The 19,207-nt window shown below is 48.6% G+C and overlaps 1 protein-coding gene across 1 annotated transcript in view; it reads left to right on the forward strand.

The window, feature by feature from the left end:
* Positions 1-16,690, forward strand: part of sema3aa (sema domain, immunoglobulin domain (Ig), short basic domain, secreted, (semaphorin) 3Aa) — a gene marked incomplete at both ends in the record, with an annotated part of 28,095 nt that extends 11,405 nt beyond the window's left edge. Inside the window, 15 exons of the mRNA XM_084448013.1 lie at positions 425-487; positions 3,485-3,604; positions 4,245-4,335; positions 4,440-4,559; positions 6,998-7,140; positions 7,612-7,726; positions 7,822-7,891; positions 10,139-10,283; positions 10,738-10,957; positions 11,233-11,324; positions 11,508-11,549; positions 11,675-11,832; positions 14,865-14,932; positions 15,156-15,301; positions 15,920-16,690. Coding sequence (XP_084304139.1) covers positions 425-487; positions 3,485-3,604; positions 4,245-4,335; positions 4,440-4,559; positions 6,998-7,140; positions 7,612-7,726; positions 7,822-7,891; positions 10,139-10,283; positions 10,738-10,957; positions 11,233-11,324; positions 11,508-11,549; positions 11,675-11,832; positions 14,865-14,932; positions 15,156-15,301; positions 15,920-16,690 — 2,364 coding nt within the window. The remainder of the gene's footprint in view (positions 1-424; positions 488-3,484; positions 3,605-4,244; positions 4,336-4,439; positions 4,560-6,997; positions 7,141-7,611; positions 7,727-7,821; positions 7,892-10,138; positions 10,284-10,737; positions 10,958-11,232; positions 11,325-11,507; positions 11,550-11,674; positions 11,833-14,864; positions 14,933-15,155; positions 15,302-15,919) is intronic.
* Positions 16,691-19,207: the final 2,517 nt, after the last annotated feature.

Genomic DNA, 19,207 nt, shown 5'->3' on the forward strand with positions numbered 1-19,207 from the left:
AATTAAACAGACTGCAGAAGCAACGACAACCTATAAAGACTATCACCAGCGGCTTAGAGTAGTGTTACCATTGTTTGTTAGTTCAACTTCCAAGTCTTTCCCATGACATATTGAGTGTGAACTCACATCCTCTCTCCTGCCGTGACACACGCTCTCCCCTCTTTCACAGAAGGACTATCCCTCTCTCATCTGCATTCCATATTATCCACTCATTCTCTCTCTCTCTCTCTCTCTCTCTCTCCGTGTCCATATGGCACAATCTTGTGTTTCTTCCAGACACTCCCTCTCACCTCCTTCCAAAAATCATGTGCTCACTCGCTCTCTCTCTCTCTCTCTCTCTCTCTCTCTCTCTCTCTCACGGCCCGACAGATCCTCCCCTCCCTTAACCGTTTATTTTATAACACCCCCATCCTCTTCTCCACAGATCGCATGGTCGGCCACGCCCTCGAAGAGGGACGAGTGCAAGTGGGCAGGGAAAGACCTCGGGGTAAGTGCATGGCGTCGACGGCGCCGCGTTGCTCGTGTCTTGCGACCACGTCTCCACCCCGCCTCACGACCACCGGCGCGAACGCGCCTGAACGCGGGCCGTCGGGTACCGCCAAACCCAGACGAGCGCTCGCGGCGGGTAGGCAAGGTGACGACGGTCTCCCGTGCCTGTGGTCTCCTGGCCCGCTACAGGGGCGGCAGCTCCTCCTCTCTCTCTCTTTCTCTCTCTCTCTCTCTCTCTCACTCTCTCTCTCTCTCACTCTCTATCCCTCTCTCTCTCTCTCTCTCTCTCTCACTCTCTATCCCTCTCTCTCTCTCTCCCCCCCCCTCTCTCTCTCTCTCTCTCTCCGTTTGTTTGTGCAGACTAGCGCCACGCAGGAACACACTACATCACGGTGCTGGTTGTTTATTTATCCACTGAGGTCTGCACGGACCACTCTCTCTCTCTCTCTCTCTCTCTCAGTGTGGGCGTACGCGCGTCCATGTGCGTGCGCGTTAGCTCCATTGTGTGGCGTGTGTACTCTCACGTGGTGTTGTATCTGATCTCAATTTCACGGCTCGTTGCAAGCGCAGTTGGAGAGAAGAGGTTTGGGGGTGGGGGATTACACTAACCGAGATTAGCTAGTCTGGTCCTTAAATCCCTGAGGTCCAATTTGAGGCCAGGTCTTTTGGTTAAGCACACATACTGTGTACACACGCATACACACACACACACATACACACACACAGATATATTAACACGCACACAAAACATTCAAATGGACATACACTCCCATATTATGAAAAAGCCTTGTGCATTGGCAACCGACACACACACACACACGCACGCACACACACCCCATGATGAAGAATTTGCATGCTGTGAAAATGTTTACTCAGCAAAGCAAGGCAAAGTAAGCTGAGTTTGAGTGGGCACCAATGTTTGATGATTACAAAAAGCCCCTCATATCCTTTAAGTGATGAATTTCTCCCCCCGTAATTTAGAACCACAGAACTAATGTGACGGCGCTCTACCCAAATGTCTTACCGGTGATTCATTTCAACTGGCATGGCTCTGAGGCGAATATGACTCAGTGACTTGGACGGCCGTGTCATTCCGTGAATAATAATTTGGATACTGTGAAACGCGCAGTAGCAATGGATCCCTGCAGTCACGGCTTATGTGTCCCCCTCTTCTTGTGACTGCACCCCCTCTCAGGCCTTGTGCCCTCTGTTCCATTGGACATAGCTGGAAAGACGTGGCAGTCAGAATAGTAGATGAGACATGAGGAGGACGAGAAAGATGATTGAAACGCAGCTCAAACGTGGACGATTTCTATTGCAGACCGCATCATCAACACTGGGACGCCTCCCCTAAACAAAACGACCCACTCATTTCCCCTCTCCGTCTCGGGAAAAGCAATTAATTACAAATGAAATTATAATGACCTTCCGCTGTGTGGTATTCAGGTAATGACACGGCTCGGAGTCAGGGAACTAATTTTTCATCTTGGGAGAACGATACGGTATGTTTGGCCGGCTCTGTAAACCTCTGTCAGCGTCTTGGCACAAGCAGCCCTGCTGTTAATGAGTCCATCACAGTAAAGGCCAGAGGAAACCTAAACGGCTCTGTCAGGGAGATAATTAATGAGATGGCTTACAGTGTATAAAGAAAGACAGTGAGACGGATATGGGAACGCGTTTTGCTTTCATTTTCAGTCATTACAATAACATTAGGAAGAACATATTGAAGCGCAAAGTTGTTTGAAAGTCGTACGGTTGAGGTTCAAACGAGCAAAGTTCGGTCACGGGAAGTAGGAGTGAGGATTATTGTTGCGGTTCACTTGAACCACAACAGCTGCGACGTCTTTGTATCTCCTTCTGTGAGCACAACTAGAATACTCAATGCTTAATATGTAATGCTCAACAGAAAGTGCAAGTCAGATGGTTATAAACAGTTGAAAGACAAAACAAACAGACTCACTACACTACGCTTAACTGTAGGAGTTTGCTAGATCCAGCTATATCTACAATAGCCTACTTGCTGTATGCATGCCCATGCAATCTTTTCTAGACACTAATCCATCTTAATAGAAACTAGTATTAATAGAAACTGTTTTCCTCTCCTCCCATATCCCCTTGCATCTCAAACGAGAGCCATGCGTGAGACTATTCGTGAAACTTCAGTCAGTGCAGACAGAACACAAACTTACTATTGACACAGATGGTCTCTCTTTGCTTCCTTAATGAGCTGCCGAAGAGATGTAGTGTGTGATTGTACTGTACAGGTGTGTGTGAAGCTGGGGAGTTATGGGGATAAGTTGTGGGGGTTATGGAGGAACAGTGTATGTGTGTATAAGAGAGAGAGAGAGAGAGAGAGAGAGAGAGAGAGAAAGAAGGCTATACGGTCTGGTGAAGATTTGAACACGAAGCATCATCAAGTGAACCTAGTTTCATCTTTTTAGCACATGTATCCCCGACTCCTTGGGGTTCTGGGTAATAACCGCGGTAGATGAACCAATCCTGTTCATTAGCGCCCACATAAACAATCCCCCTCCAGCGGGACTGCTCTCCTGAGCCGGGGGTTTCCAGAGCCCTGGGTAAACCCTAACAGACCTCTGATGGGAGCTGCTCTGATTCGTTGAGCAGGTGGGGATTTCCCCCAGCACAACTAAACACACTCCGTTTTAGAAGTTATTTTAAAAGCTAACTGGAAACTCTCCTGTTTGACACTGATCAGTGGAGTTCGATCAGATCCATCATGGCAGAGTTTAGTCAGTAGCTCTTTTTATTTGTATTTTTAACAACAGTTAAGTCAAATTCGTGGCATTCTCCCTGCAGCTACAGAACGTTCCCCTGTTTTCGGGGGAAAGTGTGCTATGGAGTGTGTACATAGACAGTCCGTGTGGATGCTGGGAGTTGTGTTTGTTCAACTCCTAGCCCCACGCCTGAGGGTATGACATTCATGAATGAGCTGTTGATGTCACGTTCCGTTTTTCTCCCCCCCCCCCCCCCCCAGAAAGAGTGTTCGAACTTTATCCGAGTGCTCCAGCCCTACAACCAGACCCACTTATACATCTGTGGCACGGGAGCCTTCCACCCAATCTGTGCCTATCTGGAGATGGGAAAACGGGCAGAGGTAAGGGACACACACGTACGCATGCACACACACACACACACACACACACACAGGCGGAGATCACCTGTGAGACAGGATAGTTCTTTTCTGGAGTGGCTAAAACAGTAATCTTATCTTCACATCAATGATTGTGGGACGTTGACAAAGCCCAGACTCCCCATGGTCCTTCTGCAAGCACAAATTAAACAAGTGCGCTCCCACACAAAAGTCGACTCCGTCATCTTGATAAGTGTCTACAGGTTAATCAATGGACCAGCGGGGCTCAGCTCTTCAACAATAGCGAGGCAGAAGTGTGTGTGTGCACCATGCTGTTCTGTTACATAAATTGCCCTGCATGACTTCACAACGGCTTGTATAGATATGTCAATCATTAATTCAAATGTGCAGGGGTGAAATAAAGGTACTGAAGTTTATCCTTCACTGTTTCTCAACTAGAATCCCATTTCTTATAGTGTGCTACTTTTGAGAAAACTATCCTAAAAAAAATTATCACTCTATGGCGAAATGTACTTTGGCTGGCTGCAAGGTAGCACTATTTTGGGAATTGGTCATCATTTGAGACAGAGCCTTTGCATTCTTTAAGCATGTCTTAAATGGACTCCCTACAATGTGGTTTTGAACTTTGACCCTTTCACACCAGGATAACATCTTCCGAATGGCAGCCTATTTCGAGAATGGCCGTGGAAAGAGCCCCTATGACCCTAAGATGTTGTCCGCCTCCATCCTGATTGGTGAGTCTGACTCCTTCTTCTGGTTGGTGAGCAGCTGGACACTGTCCACGAGGAGCTCTCGTGTGATAGGGTCACTGTTGCTCACGCTGTGTTCTGATTGGCAGATGGCGAGCTGTACTCGGGTACGTCAGCAGACTTCATGGGACGAGACTTCGCCATTTTCCGAACCCTGGGAGAGCATCATCCAATCAGGACAGAACAGCACGACTCAAGATGGCTGAACGGTAAAATAATCAAGAAAGATTGAATTGATTGAATTCATTATCAGATTCAGATCCTGTCTAGAGCCCGCCTACTCCAAACCATCAGGCGGATCCAACTTTACCTAGACCTGCATTAGACTGGTCAAATGCAAATTGATTGGCCCCTGACTATCGCCTTAGACTGGTAAAACGCAAAGGGATTGGCCCCTGACTATCGCCTTAGACTGATAAAACGCAAAATGATTGGCCCCTGACTATCGCCTTAGACTGGTCAAATGCAAAGTGATTGGCCCCTGACTAATCTTTTCATAGGCTGAATTATATGAAAAGACCCCTCTCACTGGTCAAGAAGTGCATTTTGCAATATGACATTTGAACAATTAATATGATACCCTTTATAGGTTAAATATCCTAAAAAGAACCCTCTGATTGGTTCATTGTGACAGTGAGGACACCAATTCAGCGGATTGCTGGATTTAGAACTCAAGACTGCCATTCATAGTGAAGACATCGGGTTGCATTCATAAAGTCAGTGGGTCTGATTGTATGGTAGCCACAAGAGAAATGATGCAGGGCGGGCGGGGCAGGTGGTGAGTGTCCGTCAGACAGACTCTCTGTTACTGGACTTAGGGAGCCACAAAAGGTCAAGATCAGCGAGCCCATCCACATTCTCTTTTTTTTCCCATGAAGTTAATCCTCTCTCAGCTGCTTTCCTCTGGAGTCAAATTACGACCTCCGCTTTGCCACACACACACATACACACACACGCACGCACACACACACACATTCATGCACGTGCACACACATACACACATATTCATGCACACACACACACATATAGTCATGCACATGCACACACACACATGCACACACACATGCACACACAAACACACACCATGCACCTTCTCTCTGGGTCTCCACGGTGATGAATGTCGTGACATATCCATAAAGAGCGATTTCAGGTGGAAAAAGGCATTCTTCTCACCTTAATCCCCCACTCTGTCTTTCGTCCTCTCCATTCAAACGGATACGCTGTAGACCGACGTCCGTTGGCCCCGGTTAAATCCGTCTATTCCTCCACAAAAGACGAATTGTAATTGGAAGGATTACCAGAAGGGGATATTCTATAGGCCCTTATCAACAGGGTGCACGGTCCTCATAAGCTACAGAGAGAGCTTCAGAGAGAATACTTAATGGCTATTGATACTGAAATGAGTGTGCACTTCAAAAGGCTTTAGGGCAAAACCCAGGCACTAGCTTTGCAGACTCGGACCCAGACATTGTGTTTACACTCCTCCCCATCTTTTAACACTCGCTGACTTTTTTGGTCAGAGTTAAGCCCCCCCCCCCCCCCAACCCGTCGAATAAGACTGCCCTTTGTTGAACAGCAAACGAAATGTATTGAATGGCATGAACTCAACAGCGGCAGGGTCGGTGTGTGTACAGTATGTGTGCGCATTTGAATGGCAAATACTGAACAGCATTGTGTGTGTGTGTGTCCGTCTGTGTCTGTGTGTCCCAGATGTATTGAATGGCACAAGCTCAACAGCGGCGTTGCTTGTGTGTGTGTGTGTGTGTGTGTGTGTGTGTGCGTGTGATCATAATGAATCCTGGGGGTGCACGTCCGTCCGTTTCTTGGCCGGGGTCTCCCTCCTTCACGGCCCTGTCCCGCGCGTTGGCCACAGGGCCGAAACACGGCCCGACTTGTTTCTCTCCCTCCGCTTAGCTGGTGGAGGCGAGACGGCGGGCTCGTTTTACGCGTGACGACGCCTCCCCCCGACCGCGACCATCACCCCCCCCCTGCCAGCGTACTGTGGATATCCGAGACTAAGGCCCCTGGCTTAATCGTATAGTTTTGATTTCCTCTCCCATTCAAAAGCCCTGACAGGATTGAAGTGTATTAAGACTTCACAATCAGGACCATGTGTGTTTGTGGGATGTGGTTTCTCGTAGGGGGGTTACGAGGGGTTTTTCACATTGGCTGTGTCGGATTTGTGCGCAATTATGGCACGTTAGTGGATGGTGTTGCAACCATAGCACGACGCAGCCATATTGTGTCAAAGTGACATGCTATTGTTTCAAGGAGGAGGCATGTGAGTGTTTAGAGCATAGCTAAATATTGTTTATCTAGCTCGGGTCTAGTGTGTTTGTGTATCTGTTGGACAGAATAAGTGGTTGACAATGTGCAATTGCAAACAATTGTTTATTTCAGTTTGCCCATTGTGCTCCTCTCTGACTGTGCTTACGAAGCTGGGCATGTTTGTGTTCTTGTGTATGTTTGAACTTAGTTTTGTGTATTTGACTGTGTGAAAATATGCTTGCTCTTCTGTGTTTAGGCTAGTTGTACTGACATAAATTTACAAATGTGTGTGTGTGTGCACGTGTGTGTGTGTGTGTATGTGTGTGTGTGCGCATGTGTGTGTGCGCATGTGTGTGTGTGTGTGTGTGTGTGTGTCCAGACCCCAGGTTCGTTGGTGTGAACCTGATCCCTGAGAGCGATAATCCAGAGGATGATAAGATCTTCTTGTTCTTCCGAGAGAACGCCATGGATGGAGAGCACACTGGCAAGGCCACCATCGCCAGGATAGGACAACTGTGTAAGGTAACAACACACACACACACTCTCTCACACTCTGGAACAAGCACATGCACATTCTTGAAATACGTGGCAAGAGACTGATAAGCAACACATATAAACACACACACACACACACACACACACACACATGAATACTGTATTCATCAACATGATTCACACACTTACCAGCGTGTGTGGTGTGATATGAACAGCTGTTTGTGTGAGTGTGTGTAGCTCCTCTAGTGTGTGTGTGTGTGTGTGTGTGTGTGTAGCTCCTCTAGTGTGTGTGTCTGTGTGTGCGTGTGTACAGTAAGTGTAACTCCTCTGGTGGTGTGTGCGTGTGTGTGTAACTCCTCTGGGTGTGTGTGTGTGCGTGTGTGTGTGTGTGTGTCCGTGCATAACTCCTCTGGGTGTGTGTGTGTGTGTGTGTGTAACTCCTCTGGGGGTCTGTGTGTGTGTGTGTAACTCCTCTGGGTGTGTGTGTGTACCCTGCAGAATGACCTGGGAGGTCACCGGAGCCTTGTGAACAAATGGACGACCTTTCTCAAGGCTCGGCTGTCCTGCTCGGTGCCCGGGGTCAACGGCATCGACACACACTTCGATGAGCTGCGTAAGTGTGTGTGTGTTCGTCACGAGAACAGGTGTTTGTGCAGGTTTGTGTGTGCTGATTGAGTCTAATTTGAGTTGTGTTTTTTGTGTATTTAGAGGACGTTTTTCTGATGAGCTCAAAGGACCCAAAGAACCCTGTGATCTATGCTGTTTTCACCACCTCCAGGTATTCACCTAAACATATTCTAGTAATCCAAGCAGGATACTCTTATATTGTACCTTATACTGTAAATGTGTGCTCAGGTTTGAGTTGAATACTGTAGCACATACTGTACAGTCCTCCAAGGTGCCCGATGCGTTAAATGCTGAAGGTTCTGAAGCTATTCATTTCAACGGACAATGGTAGTATCATATCTGCTGTTGACGTGCTGTTGCTAGGGACGATCTGTGAAAAAAGCCCCTTCTGGACAAGCAATTCTTTTCTTTTTTTTTGTATGTGAAAAACATCCCATCCATATCCCTCTCTCCCTCCCTCCCTGTCTCTCATTCCATCTGTCTACCCATAATCCCTAACTGGTTGTAATGAATCTGAACTCGAGAGGAGGCAGTTGGCAGGGAACGGCCCTGGACGAATTCCAGACGCCGCTTTCGTTTGCTAATGCACTTACAGGTGTGGTCCGCAGTTGCCTAACGTCTCCTCGTCTCGATTAATGGAAATTCCTTTTAGTCTATCTCTCCCTCTCGGCTACCTGGCCGACCATTCATCCAGACCTTGGTAGGGAGGCGTGTAGGAAATCAGATTAGGCGGCTGTGAGGGTGGGTTAGCAGCCGGGTGTGTGTGTGTGTGTGTGTGTGTGTGTGTGTGTGTGTGTGTGTGGGGTGGGTACACCCTCTCCCCTGGGCCACCACTCTAGCCCCAGCAGGGGTGAACCTCCATGCGCGTGGTCCTACCCCAAAAAAGCCCTCCGGCGAGGCCAGATAAACGACGCAGCTTTTCAGATGATGAATGGTGGTGGTGGTGGGGTGTGTGTGTGTGTGTGTGTGTGGGGGGGGGGGGCTATATTCGCCGGCTGCGTCCATCTGTGTGTTTCTGAAATGTTTTCATGAGAAGGAAAAACATTTCACCATTAATTACGTGGAAGGCAATGATAAGAAGCAGAACAGAGCGGCTTGCCCCCCTCGGAGAACGAAGGCGCTTCGCATCACAAAACCCGTGTGGGTTTTTCTCAGTTTTCTCTAATGTGTGTGCAGACGGTGGGGGGGCGTCGGAGGGGGGGGGGGGGGGGGGGGGGCGAAGGCAGGGGGGGTTGGTTAGGCGGAACAGGGTGGGATGCAGCACTTGAAAATTCAATTACAGGGCTTTGAGGAATTACAGTCATTTAATTGGTTTTCTAAGTGCCCGGTTTTCTGAGATGAATAGAGCGCGATTCAGAGCGACGGGCTTTTAATAACGCCGCTTAATGAGCCTCATAGGCCGCCGCTGTCGGATCTGTGTTTGATTCTCCCTGCGTGTGTGTGTGTGTGTGTGTGTGTGTGTGTGTGTGTGTGTGTGTGCGTACGCGTCTCTTCAGAGTCTGTTCATCGGTGCGAGGCGAGTGTGCCCTTCATACGGCTGGAGGCGAGAGATATAGGAGCGTCTTCATGCCCTCTGGCTAATTGAATTTCTTCCAAATTAACATTTTGCAAATGCTAATCAATCCATCTTCCATGCTTTGGTAGTCGTGGCTGGCTGTTTGCATGCCCTACGCAGCAAGTGCTGCTGGGAGACAGCGACCTTCAATATGCAGCCACCCAGACTCGCGCCGGCGCCCGCTGACATCCACAGCGCGGCGTGACCAGACAGAATCCGCACAGCCTGTAATGTTAAGTCGATCAACCTGCAGTTCTGTATGGAACAACTGAGTTTGTTCAAGCTACGCTTGAGGTCGAAGGAACTCTCCAAAAATTGCAGATTCTCCCTCTCCGTACTTCAATCCGTCCCGTAGATCCTCAATACCTAGCTTCCCCTCCCCCACCAGAACATCTGAGTTCCGTAACGTTCCTCGTTGCGAGGAGAGCTAAATCCCTGGCAGTCCCGTTGGTAGCTCGCCTAGATTCCTCCCTCCGGTCCGTGGGAGCATGGAATCGATCAAATCCAGAATTCCGATCCGTAATCTGTTTGGTGAGCGCTGACAGCACCCCCCTCTGTGTCTGGTCTGCTGCTCGGGGCGGAGGTCTTTAGGCTACATCGGACATTATTGATGGAGCCGTTGATTTGTTGTGATGGTTCAAGCAATGCCATTTAGCAATTTATGTACGCAGTACAAGATGTACTGTGAAATGTAACATATCTCTTCTATCTATTTTTCCTCTTTCTTCTCCTTCCATCCCGTGTGATTCCCCCTCCAACCTCTTTCTCTCCTCCACTCGTCCCTCCCTCTTCCCATCTCTCCCTTTCTCTCTTCCTTCCTCATCTTTCCTCCCTCTCTCGCAGTAACATCTTCAGGGGATCGGCGGTGTGTATGTACAGCATGGCCGACATTAGGAGGGTGTTCCTGGGTCCCTATGCCCACAGGGACGGGCCCACCTACCAGTGGGTGCCCTTCCAGGGCAGGGTGCCCTACCCCCGCCCCGGCACGGTGAGTCACCACCCAAAGGCGTCTGGCACGTCGAGATTTAGGGGCCAAATAGTGATCTGAAGTGTTATAGCAGCACATGTTATATCAGTACAATATTCTGGACCCATACTGAAATGACTATATTGGCTGTATTACAGTGACTATATTGGTATAGCAGATACTGTTTTCAGATTCCGATTTTTTTTTTGCCAAGGCTTAAGTATCTTATCTACAGTATGAAGAATTTGCTTCGTTCTGTTAATAATAATAAACATAGTGCAACAACAAGATAGGACAGTGCAAAATATAATAATGAAGTGATATAATACAATTATTGCACCATTGTAGTAAGTGCATATAATCGTATGTCACAGTGCATCCCGTATGTGACTCGGAAAATGACGTAGCGTGACGCAAAAGTCAAACTGAGCTGGAGGACTGACTCCCTCATGTCCTCGACCCTCCTACCCCCCAGTGCCCCAGTAAAACCTTCGGAGGGTTCGACTCCACCAAGGACCTGCCCGACGACGTCATCACCTTCGCCAGGGGCCACCCGGCCATGTACAACCCCGTGCACCCCACCGGGGGGCGCCCCATCGTGGTGCGGACCGACGTGGAGTACCAGTTCTCGCAGCTGGTGGTGGACAGGGTGGAGGCGGAGGACGGCCAGTACGACGTCATGTTCATCGGCACAGGTCACTAAGACGCTCCGGGGGTTTCTTACTGTTTGGGCGTTTATTACTACCGTACTTAAGATGACGACAGTTCCTTCTAGTTGTCACCTGGGTGGCGCTTTGCAGTGTTTTTGAGAACATTTTTATTCGCCTTTCTAGATCAGCTGATGTTATTTTGGTCGTTTTGACGTTTTTGCTGTGCTGCTGGCGTGAGAACCAAGTGAGGAACCAAACGGTTCGTACAAGTTGTGTTCTCTAACTCTTCTATGTGGTGTCTGGTGTTGTTCCGGTTCTAGACCTGGGTACGGTTCTGAAGGTGGTGACCATCCCCAGAGAGAGCTGGCATGACCTGGAGGAGGTGGTGCTGGAGGAGATGACTGTGTTCAGGGTACGGTTCAGTTCCATGTGACCGGGGCAAAGAAATATCATATTCATATCAAATCAAATTTAACGTATGATCTGTGGTGAATAAATACAATTAATTACGGTTAGTTAAATTATGTTCCAGTCATTGGTCAGGTCATTGAATGGGGTTGTCTAACATGTTCTGACTTCTCGTGTCTTTCTAAAGGAGCCCACCCCTATCACGGCAATGGAGCTTTCCACCAAACAGGTAGGCAGCCGGACAAAAACTAAATCCCACGTATATAATCCCGGGCTGAAATCAGAACACGGAACCGATGTCGTGCGAGCCCAGCGGTTGACTCATAGTGCTCCGTGTTCTTTTGGCTCCTGCAGCAACAGCTGTATCTTGGCTCGGCCCTGGGCGTGTCTCAGATGCCTCTGCATCGTTGCGAGGTGTACGGGAAGGCCTGCGCAGAGTGCTGTCTGGCCAGGGACCCGTACTGCGCCTGGGACGGGACCGAGTGCTCCAGATACTTCCCTACTGCCAAAAGGTAACACGCTCACACACACACACGCTCACACACACGCTCACACACACATACTCATACACGCTCACGCATACACTCGCACGCTCACACACACACACACACACACACGCAGACACACACTCACACACACATGCACGCAAACACACACACGCATATGCACCCACCCACACACACAGAAACACACATACACACACACACACACACCCACACACAAGGTCAAGCAAGCAGATGCTCACACATGCTTACATGCGTATATGTATACATGTACACAAACGTCATGTGCACATGTGAGTGGTCAGCAACCACATACAGGGATAATTAAATACCTACACGTACACACACAACACACACACACACTCACACACACACACACACACACACACACACACACACACACACACTCACACACACACACATGCGAACATGCTCCAAAGATTGCTGCATTCCACAGCCAGGCAAAAACATGCGCCCCCACACACAATCATAGCCGGTGGCAGTGCTGTGACCACTTCGCCCTTGAGCCAAGACATAAGTAACTCACATATCCACACACTCACTCACAAAAACACGCACGCAGACACACACACACACACACACACACCAAATTATACCCAACAGGAGCTGTGTCTGACCACTTCACCCCACAGCCAGCTGAGCCAGGAGGTATGAACAAACACGCCCTCAAATTACGCTCTGCTACATCTAGTAGGATTAGACTGACCACCACAGACCTCCACACCCACCCGGCGCCCAGGCTACACACACACACACACACATACACACACACACACACACACAGACATACACACACAGACACAGACACACACACAGACACACACACATACACACACACACACACACACACATACACACACACACACACAGACATACACACACACACACACACACACACATACACACACACACACAGACATACACACGCAGACACACACACACACAGACACACACACAGACATACACACACACACACACACACACACACACAGGCACACACACAGACACACACACAGACACACACAGACACACACACAGACACACACACAGGCAGGCTACACACACACACAGACACACACACAGACACACACACACACAGACACACACACAGGCACACACACACACAAGCACACACACAGGCAGGCTACACACACACACACACACACACACACAGACACACACACAGGCAGGCGCACACATACACACACACACACACTCGCATACACACACACACACACACACACTTGCATACACACACACACACTCGCATACACACACTCGCATACACACACACACACACACACACACACACACACACACAGACAGACACACACACCACTTCCCACCGGTCCGTCTCCCGCTAGCAGCGGGCAGAAGTAGGCCAGTGGGCAGGCAGCCCCGGGGTGGCACACCCTTGTCCCCGGCCCGGCTGGGGGGGCGGCCCTCCGCTTCTTTGCTCCAAATATTATTTTCCCTGCAGCTCCCAAAATGAGAACCAGACGGCTCCGGTCCCGACCTCGCACGTGCTCAGACAGCCAGGGACAGGAATGCTGCCTGGGAAATCTAGCAGAGGGGACGGAAGGATGGATGGATGGAGGGATGGAGGGAGGGAGGGAGGGAGGGAGGGAGGGAGGGAGGGAGGGAGGGAGGGAGTGAGTGTGTGTGTGTGTGTGTGTGTGTGTGTGTGTGTGTGTGTGTGTGTGTGTGTGTGTGTGTGTGTGTGTGTGAGTGAGAGAGAGAGAGAGTGTGTGTAAGGAAAGAGCAGGGAGGGCCGAAGGATGAAAACTAGCTTGTAGGCTAACTCTCTGGCTCATATGCAGCTTGACTTAATTCGTGTGCATTGGCCCTGCTAAATAAACCAATACATGTCATTTTAAAAGGGAGAGGGAAGAGAAAGAGATAGACAGTAAGAGAGAGAGAAAGTGAAAGAGGACAGAGAAGGGAGACGGTATTCTGTGTCATTTAAGTGTGTCACCCTAAGAGTTTTTGACGGAGAACAAACCCAAGCACACACACATAAATGGCGTATACTTAAGGGCCATAGCCAGTGTTTCCGCCCTGAGATTGGGAGGTTGGGGGTTGAATCCCTGGCTGAGTCATACAAAAGTCCCTGCGACATACAGTACTGGCGTCATGTCCAGGGGGTGGACTTGTACATCAAACTGCCTCACGCTAAGGAATCAGGAGATAGGCTCCTGACACACACACACACACACACACACACTCACTCACTCACTCACTCACTCCACACCATTGGTTCTCAAGGCTACTTCCATACTTAAGGCCCATAGTATCACTGGTTTAATCTCTGACAACACTCCACTCTCTCCTGTCCCCCACTGAAATACTTACCCCCCCCCCCCCCCCGCAACAAAAAAAGACCATTGACTTGGCTCTCCTCTCTCCGCCGTTCAGTTTTACTGCACATGTCAAAAGAGTACGCCCGTGGCCGTGAACCAATGGTGTGAGGGGACACGCGGGAAGCATGATTGCCGTTGGCCAGCAAAGTTAAGGTTGTGAAAACACCACAGCAGAGCCGTAAAAAAACATGACTAAAACATGACTCTCCCTGACAGTGGGACCTTTCAAGTCCAAAGGATAGAGTTTATAAGGACTTTCAGGGCCCTGAACAATATTTCATAATGTACATGATGGAATGTTGCTAGGCCGCGAATAACTTTTTTTGATTAAGCCGTTATATTCTTGAAATGTGCCAGGATTTTTCTTCCCACTGGGAACAGTCGTAACAGAGCAGTGAAGGCAGAATAAATTCTTCTGATAGGTACTTGGAAGCATAGAATGCGATTGTAGCGTTTGTCCTTCTGGTTAACATTGCCCCCTAGTGGTACTCAAGAGATAGTACATAGAGAAATCACTTGGACGATATTACCAGTGGCACTGTGGGTCAGCATTTTCAATGTTCAAGATACAATAATAAGCAAAATTGAATTCAATTCATTGTCTGTTATCATCATTATTGGTACATTCCCATCTAATATGGATGTTTTCTTGTTTCATAGGAGAACAAGACGGCAGGACATCAGGAACGGAGATCCTCTCTCACAGTGCTCTGACCTGCAGCATCATGGTAAACACACACACACACACACACACAATTACAACTTAAAACCATTATGCATGCAAAGGGACAACACAACACACACACACTGACAACACACACACTCACACTTTTGTGTCTCTTTTCTTAACACATCCTCTGTGTGTGTGTGTGTGTGTGTGTGTGTGTGTGTGTGTGTGTGTGTGTGTGTGTGTGTGTGTGTGTGTGTCTGCATGTGTGTGTGTGTGTGTAGACGACATGGACGGCCTGGGCAGTGTGGAGGACAGGAGAGTGTACGGAGTGGAGAATAGCAGTATGTTCCTGGAGTGCAGCCCCAAGTCCCAGAGAGCCCTCATCTACTGGCAACTCCAGAGACCAGGCGAGGAACGCAAACACGAGGTACGTCTCCACACACACACACACACACACACACACATGCAGACACAATCACACGCACACACACACACACGCACACACACACACACACACAGGGTGGTTTTTACTTTATCCATCACAAATAGCGCCAAGTATCCGATTCACACAGGGGCGCTAATTAGATTTCCAGCCGACATCCTCACACACACACACACACACACACACACTCTGGGTTCGGGGAAACGCCTTTTCCCCGCTCTGTTATCATACCCTCACCTTTGACCTCCGACCCCTGAGTTCAGGTGCTAACCGGGGACTAAGGGCGGGCCTTAGTGACCAGCTGATGCAGATACAGATACTATAAACACCGCCATGTGGCTAACCGTTTATTTTCTCTCCCTCTTTTTTTCCGCCCGCTCCCTCCTGCTGTTTCTCCATCCTTCCCTCTGTCCTATCCCTCCCTCCCTTCCCTCTGTCCTATCCCTCCCTCCCATCTCCCCTCCCTTCCCTCTGTCCTATCCCTCCCTCCCTTCCCTCTGTCCTATCCCTCCCTCCCATCTCCCCTCCCTTCCCTCTGTCCTATCCCTCCCTCCCTCCCATCCCTTCTTCCCTCTCGTTCCCTCCCTCTCTCCCCTCCTCCAGATCAAGGTGGAGGACAGGATGATCCGTACGGAACAGGGCCTCCTGATCCGCAGCCTGGCCCAGTCCGACTCCGGCGTCTACCACTGTCACGCCGTGGAGCACGGCTTCACCCAGCCCCTCCGGCGCCTCAGCCTCCAGGTCATCCCCACGCAGAGGCTGGGCGAGCTGCTCCCCGGGCCCGCCGCCGCCGGCACTGCCACCGGCACCGCCACCGGACCAGGCCACTCACCCAAGCACAAGCTGTGGTACCGTGACTTCCTCTCCCTGCTGGACCACCCGGATCTGAACAGCGTGGAGGAGTTCTGCGAGCGCGTGTGGCGGAAGGAGCGCAAGCAGAGAAGGGTCAAGGGCCCCAACGCCCAGGGGGGCGTGGCCGCCAAGCCCGCCGACACGGGCGGCGGTGGTCCCAGCGGCACCGTGCCCAAGCTGGGGCCCCTCGGCACGTCCCCGAAAGCCCAGAAACAGCAGGGCGGACCCCCGCCAGAGAGACTCCAGGGGGGCCAAAGCGTCCAGGGGACCCCGCGGAGCCTCGACACCCAGAAAGGTCAGCCGAACCCGGGCGCGGCGGCGAGCAGCCAGGTTCCTAAGAGCGGCCAGGCCGCGCAGAAGGGCCAGGGCGGTGGCCATGGGGGCTCCCAAGCGTCGGCGGGGGGCTCGCGGGCTCTCACGCCCCCCCAGCAGACCGCCAAGTGGAGACGGATGCAGATGGAGAACAAGAAGGGGCGCAACAGGAGAACCCATGAGCAGCAGAGACCCCCGAGAAGTGTCTGAGACCACCACATTCACACACACACACACACACACACACACATACACACACACTTTAGTTCATGTATAGATTAATCATATTCATTAAGATATAGGGGCATACTCATACTTCCATTCTCCTGATCTGAACTAAATTAATCACACACTTTGATTAACCTGCTCAGATATGCACACACATAGGGTAAAGCACATGCAGAACAGACACACACACACACACATGCACACACACAGACACACACTGCAAATATCCTGTGAATACTTCGAGAATACTAATGACAAGCAGGATGGAAAACTGGAACCTTATGTAAATCCTGATGTGAGTCTACAGTGGCCTACGGGTGAGATGATAACGTCTTGTATAACATGTGGAACTGCATAGCCCAGGGCTGTGGAGCAAGGGAGAGAGAGTTGCTTGGCGGACTCATAGCCCTCCTGTACATAAGCTAGTTCCGTATACGACTGGAAAAGAAACAGAATCATTCACATTCAGACTTTGTTTCTACAGAATGGCCGATGGCACGGACATTTTGGAAAGGAAGTGTGAAGGATCATCACTGCATCTTGCCCTCAATGAGCACGGGAAGTGCAAGACAGTGTACTGTACTCTTAACTGGATTTAAAACAGACTGAATGAACTGTGTGGCGACAGCCAATCACACATCAATACAACTCCCAACCACAATATAAATACACAATAGAAACTTGGTTTTCAAAGAGTGAACTCTGCATTTGATACCTTTGAGTAACCCATCAAGGCTTTGAACTGCTCCAAATCTCAAACACACTTGAGTCTTGTACATAAGTAATACAGTCAAAGGTTCAACAGATCACACAAAGCATGGATGGGTAGTCCACATTGGTGTCCTCCGTATTGTTTAAAAATAATAATAATAAAAAAAACAGCTATAAAAAAAAAACAATAGCCCATGTTCCATGCTACAAAATCGAGCAGTACTTCCCAAAGACTCGAAAAACATTGTGCATGCAGTAGTTGTTCAATGTTCATGATTTCAATAAGCTATTTCTCACCAGGTCTTTTTCTATGCCATTTTAGGTTATTTTCAAATGTTAAAAAGTTCTATCTTTAAAAAAAGTTAAATTTTAATCTTTCTTTTCTATTTTACATTTCTCTCCCTGCATTCATTTTGGGGCAAAAAAAATTGACAAGACTTTTCATTATCCCTTTGTTTCAAACGATTTCTGTTATACAGTAAGTTATTGTTTCATTGCTGTCTTTTGTGGAGTTTGTGGGCTATGGATGCATAACTCCAGTTAAGGCTAGACCAATAGTCTGAAAAACTGTCAACTGTTTGTGTACTGTACATATAAACAAAAACAACTACTCTTTGTGTATGTACATATATACAACAAGATACCACTTGATTATTTATTGCTCATTGTTTTGTGAAAGGGTTGCATTTATTTTTGATATTATGGTATAATGGCTCATCAATAATCAAGAAATAATGGCGACACTATAACAAAAAGTATCCTAGACGGACCAACTGGGTGAGTTGTACTTCCTGTGTCAAGGAATTCCTTTTTTACGGGATTAGTATTTTGACGGTGAACTACACATGGCAGATTGAGTTGGTGTCATTTGCTGTATCCCTGTGAGAACCCTGACGATGATAAGCACAAGTTTCTCATTTTTGGTATTTTGTAGAGTTTCTGTCTCTTTGCCTTTCTTAACGGGTGATTTTATATGAGTTGTATGTTCCTTACGAAGCCATCCAATGTTTCATGAATTCATTCATTCATACCCATTGTATGTAAGATAAATACCCAGACCTGGAAAACATTAGCTGTGAATTTCAATGTTAAGAAATAGTATGGGAAAACTATAAAACTAGTGCGAGGAGAAGACTTATAACTGCATGTGAATGCTACCTAAGTGCATCTTTTCTATCGTCTAAGTGTTTTGTGTGAGAGGTCAAGTCCCCTAAAAGCAAGGTGTGAATAATCTTTTTTCCTTTTGCCAAAACAAAGATGCCAACTCCTACAAATACCCTGCCCCAAACTAGTACCAAGGACCTTTTCATACAACAATGTTTCCCCTTAGTATACAGAGTGATGTTGCAATGCAATAAAAGACAGCAGAAAGTAGTGTGGTTTTCTTTTCATCATGTGGAGGGTTTGGCGGTGTCTCCGTCTGGGCTCTCTAATGTAGTGAGCGTTGAGCGGACGGAGAAAGGAGAGGACCCACCGCTGTAACATGGTTCTTTCTGGCATGCGTTCGGTTGTCTAAATAAACACTTCCTGTAAAACCTACTCTTGTTGTCTTTTCACTTGTTACCTTTTCCTGTTTGATGAGGTGGGCTATTCTGACTCAATATCATTGTATGAGTTTGCTTGTACATTTCTGCATTATAGTATCAGATTGTGACGCGTGTTTGTGCTCTGACCAAACCAAACTGCAAATTTAAGGAACCTGAATAAGGAAGTTACTATTGAAATAGATTCATGGATATCGGATGAGTATGTTGAATGGAAAATTACGTTTGAATCTTGGGGGATTCA

The sequence above is a fragment of the Borostomias antarcticus genome, assembly GCF_949987555.1.
Source record: "Borostomias antarcticus genome assembly, chromosome: 13".
Classification (NCBI taxonomy): Eukaryota; Metazoa; Chordata; class Actinopteri; order Stomiiformes; family Stomiidae; genus Borostomias; species Borostomias antarcticus.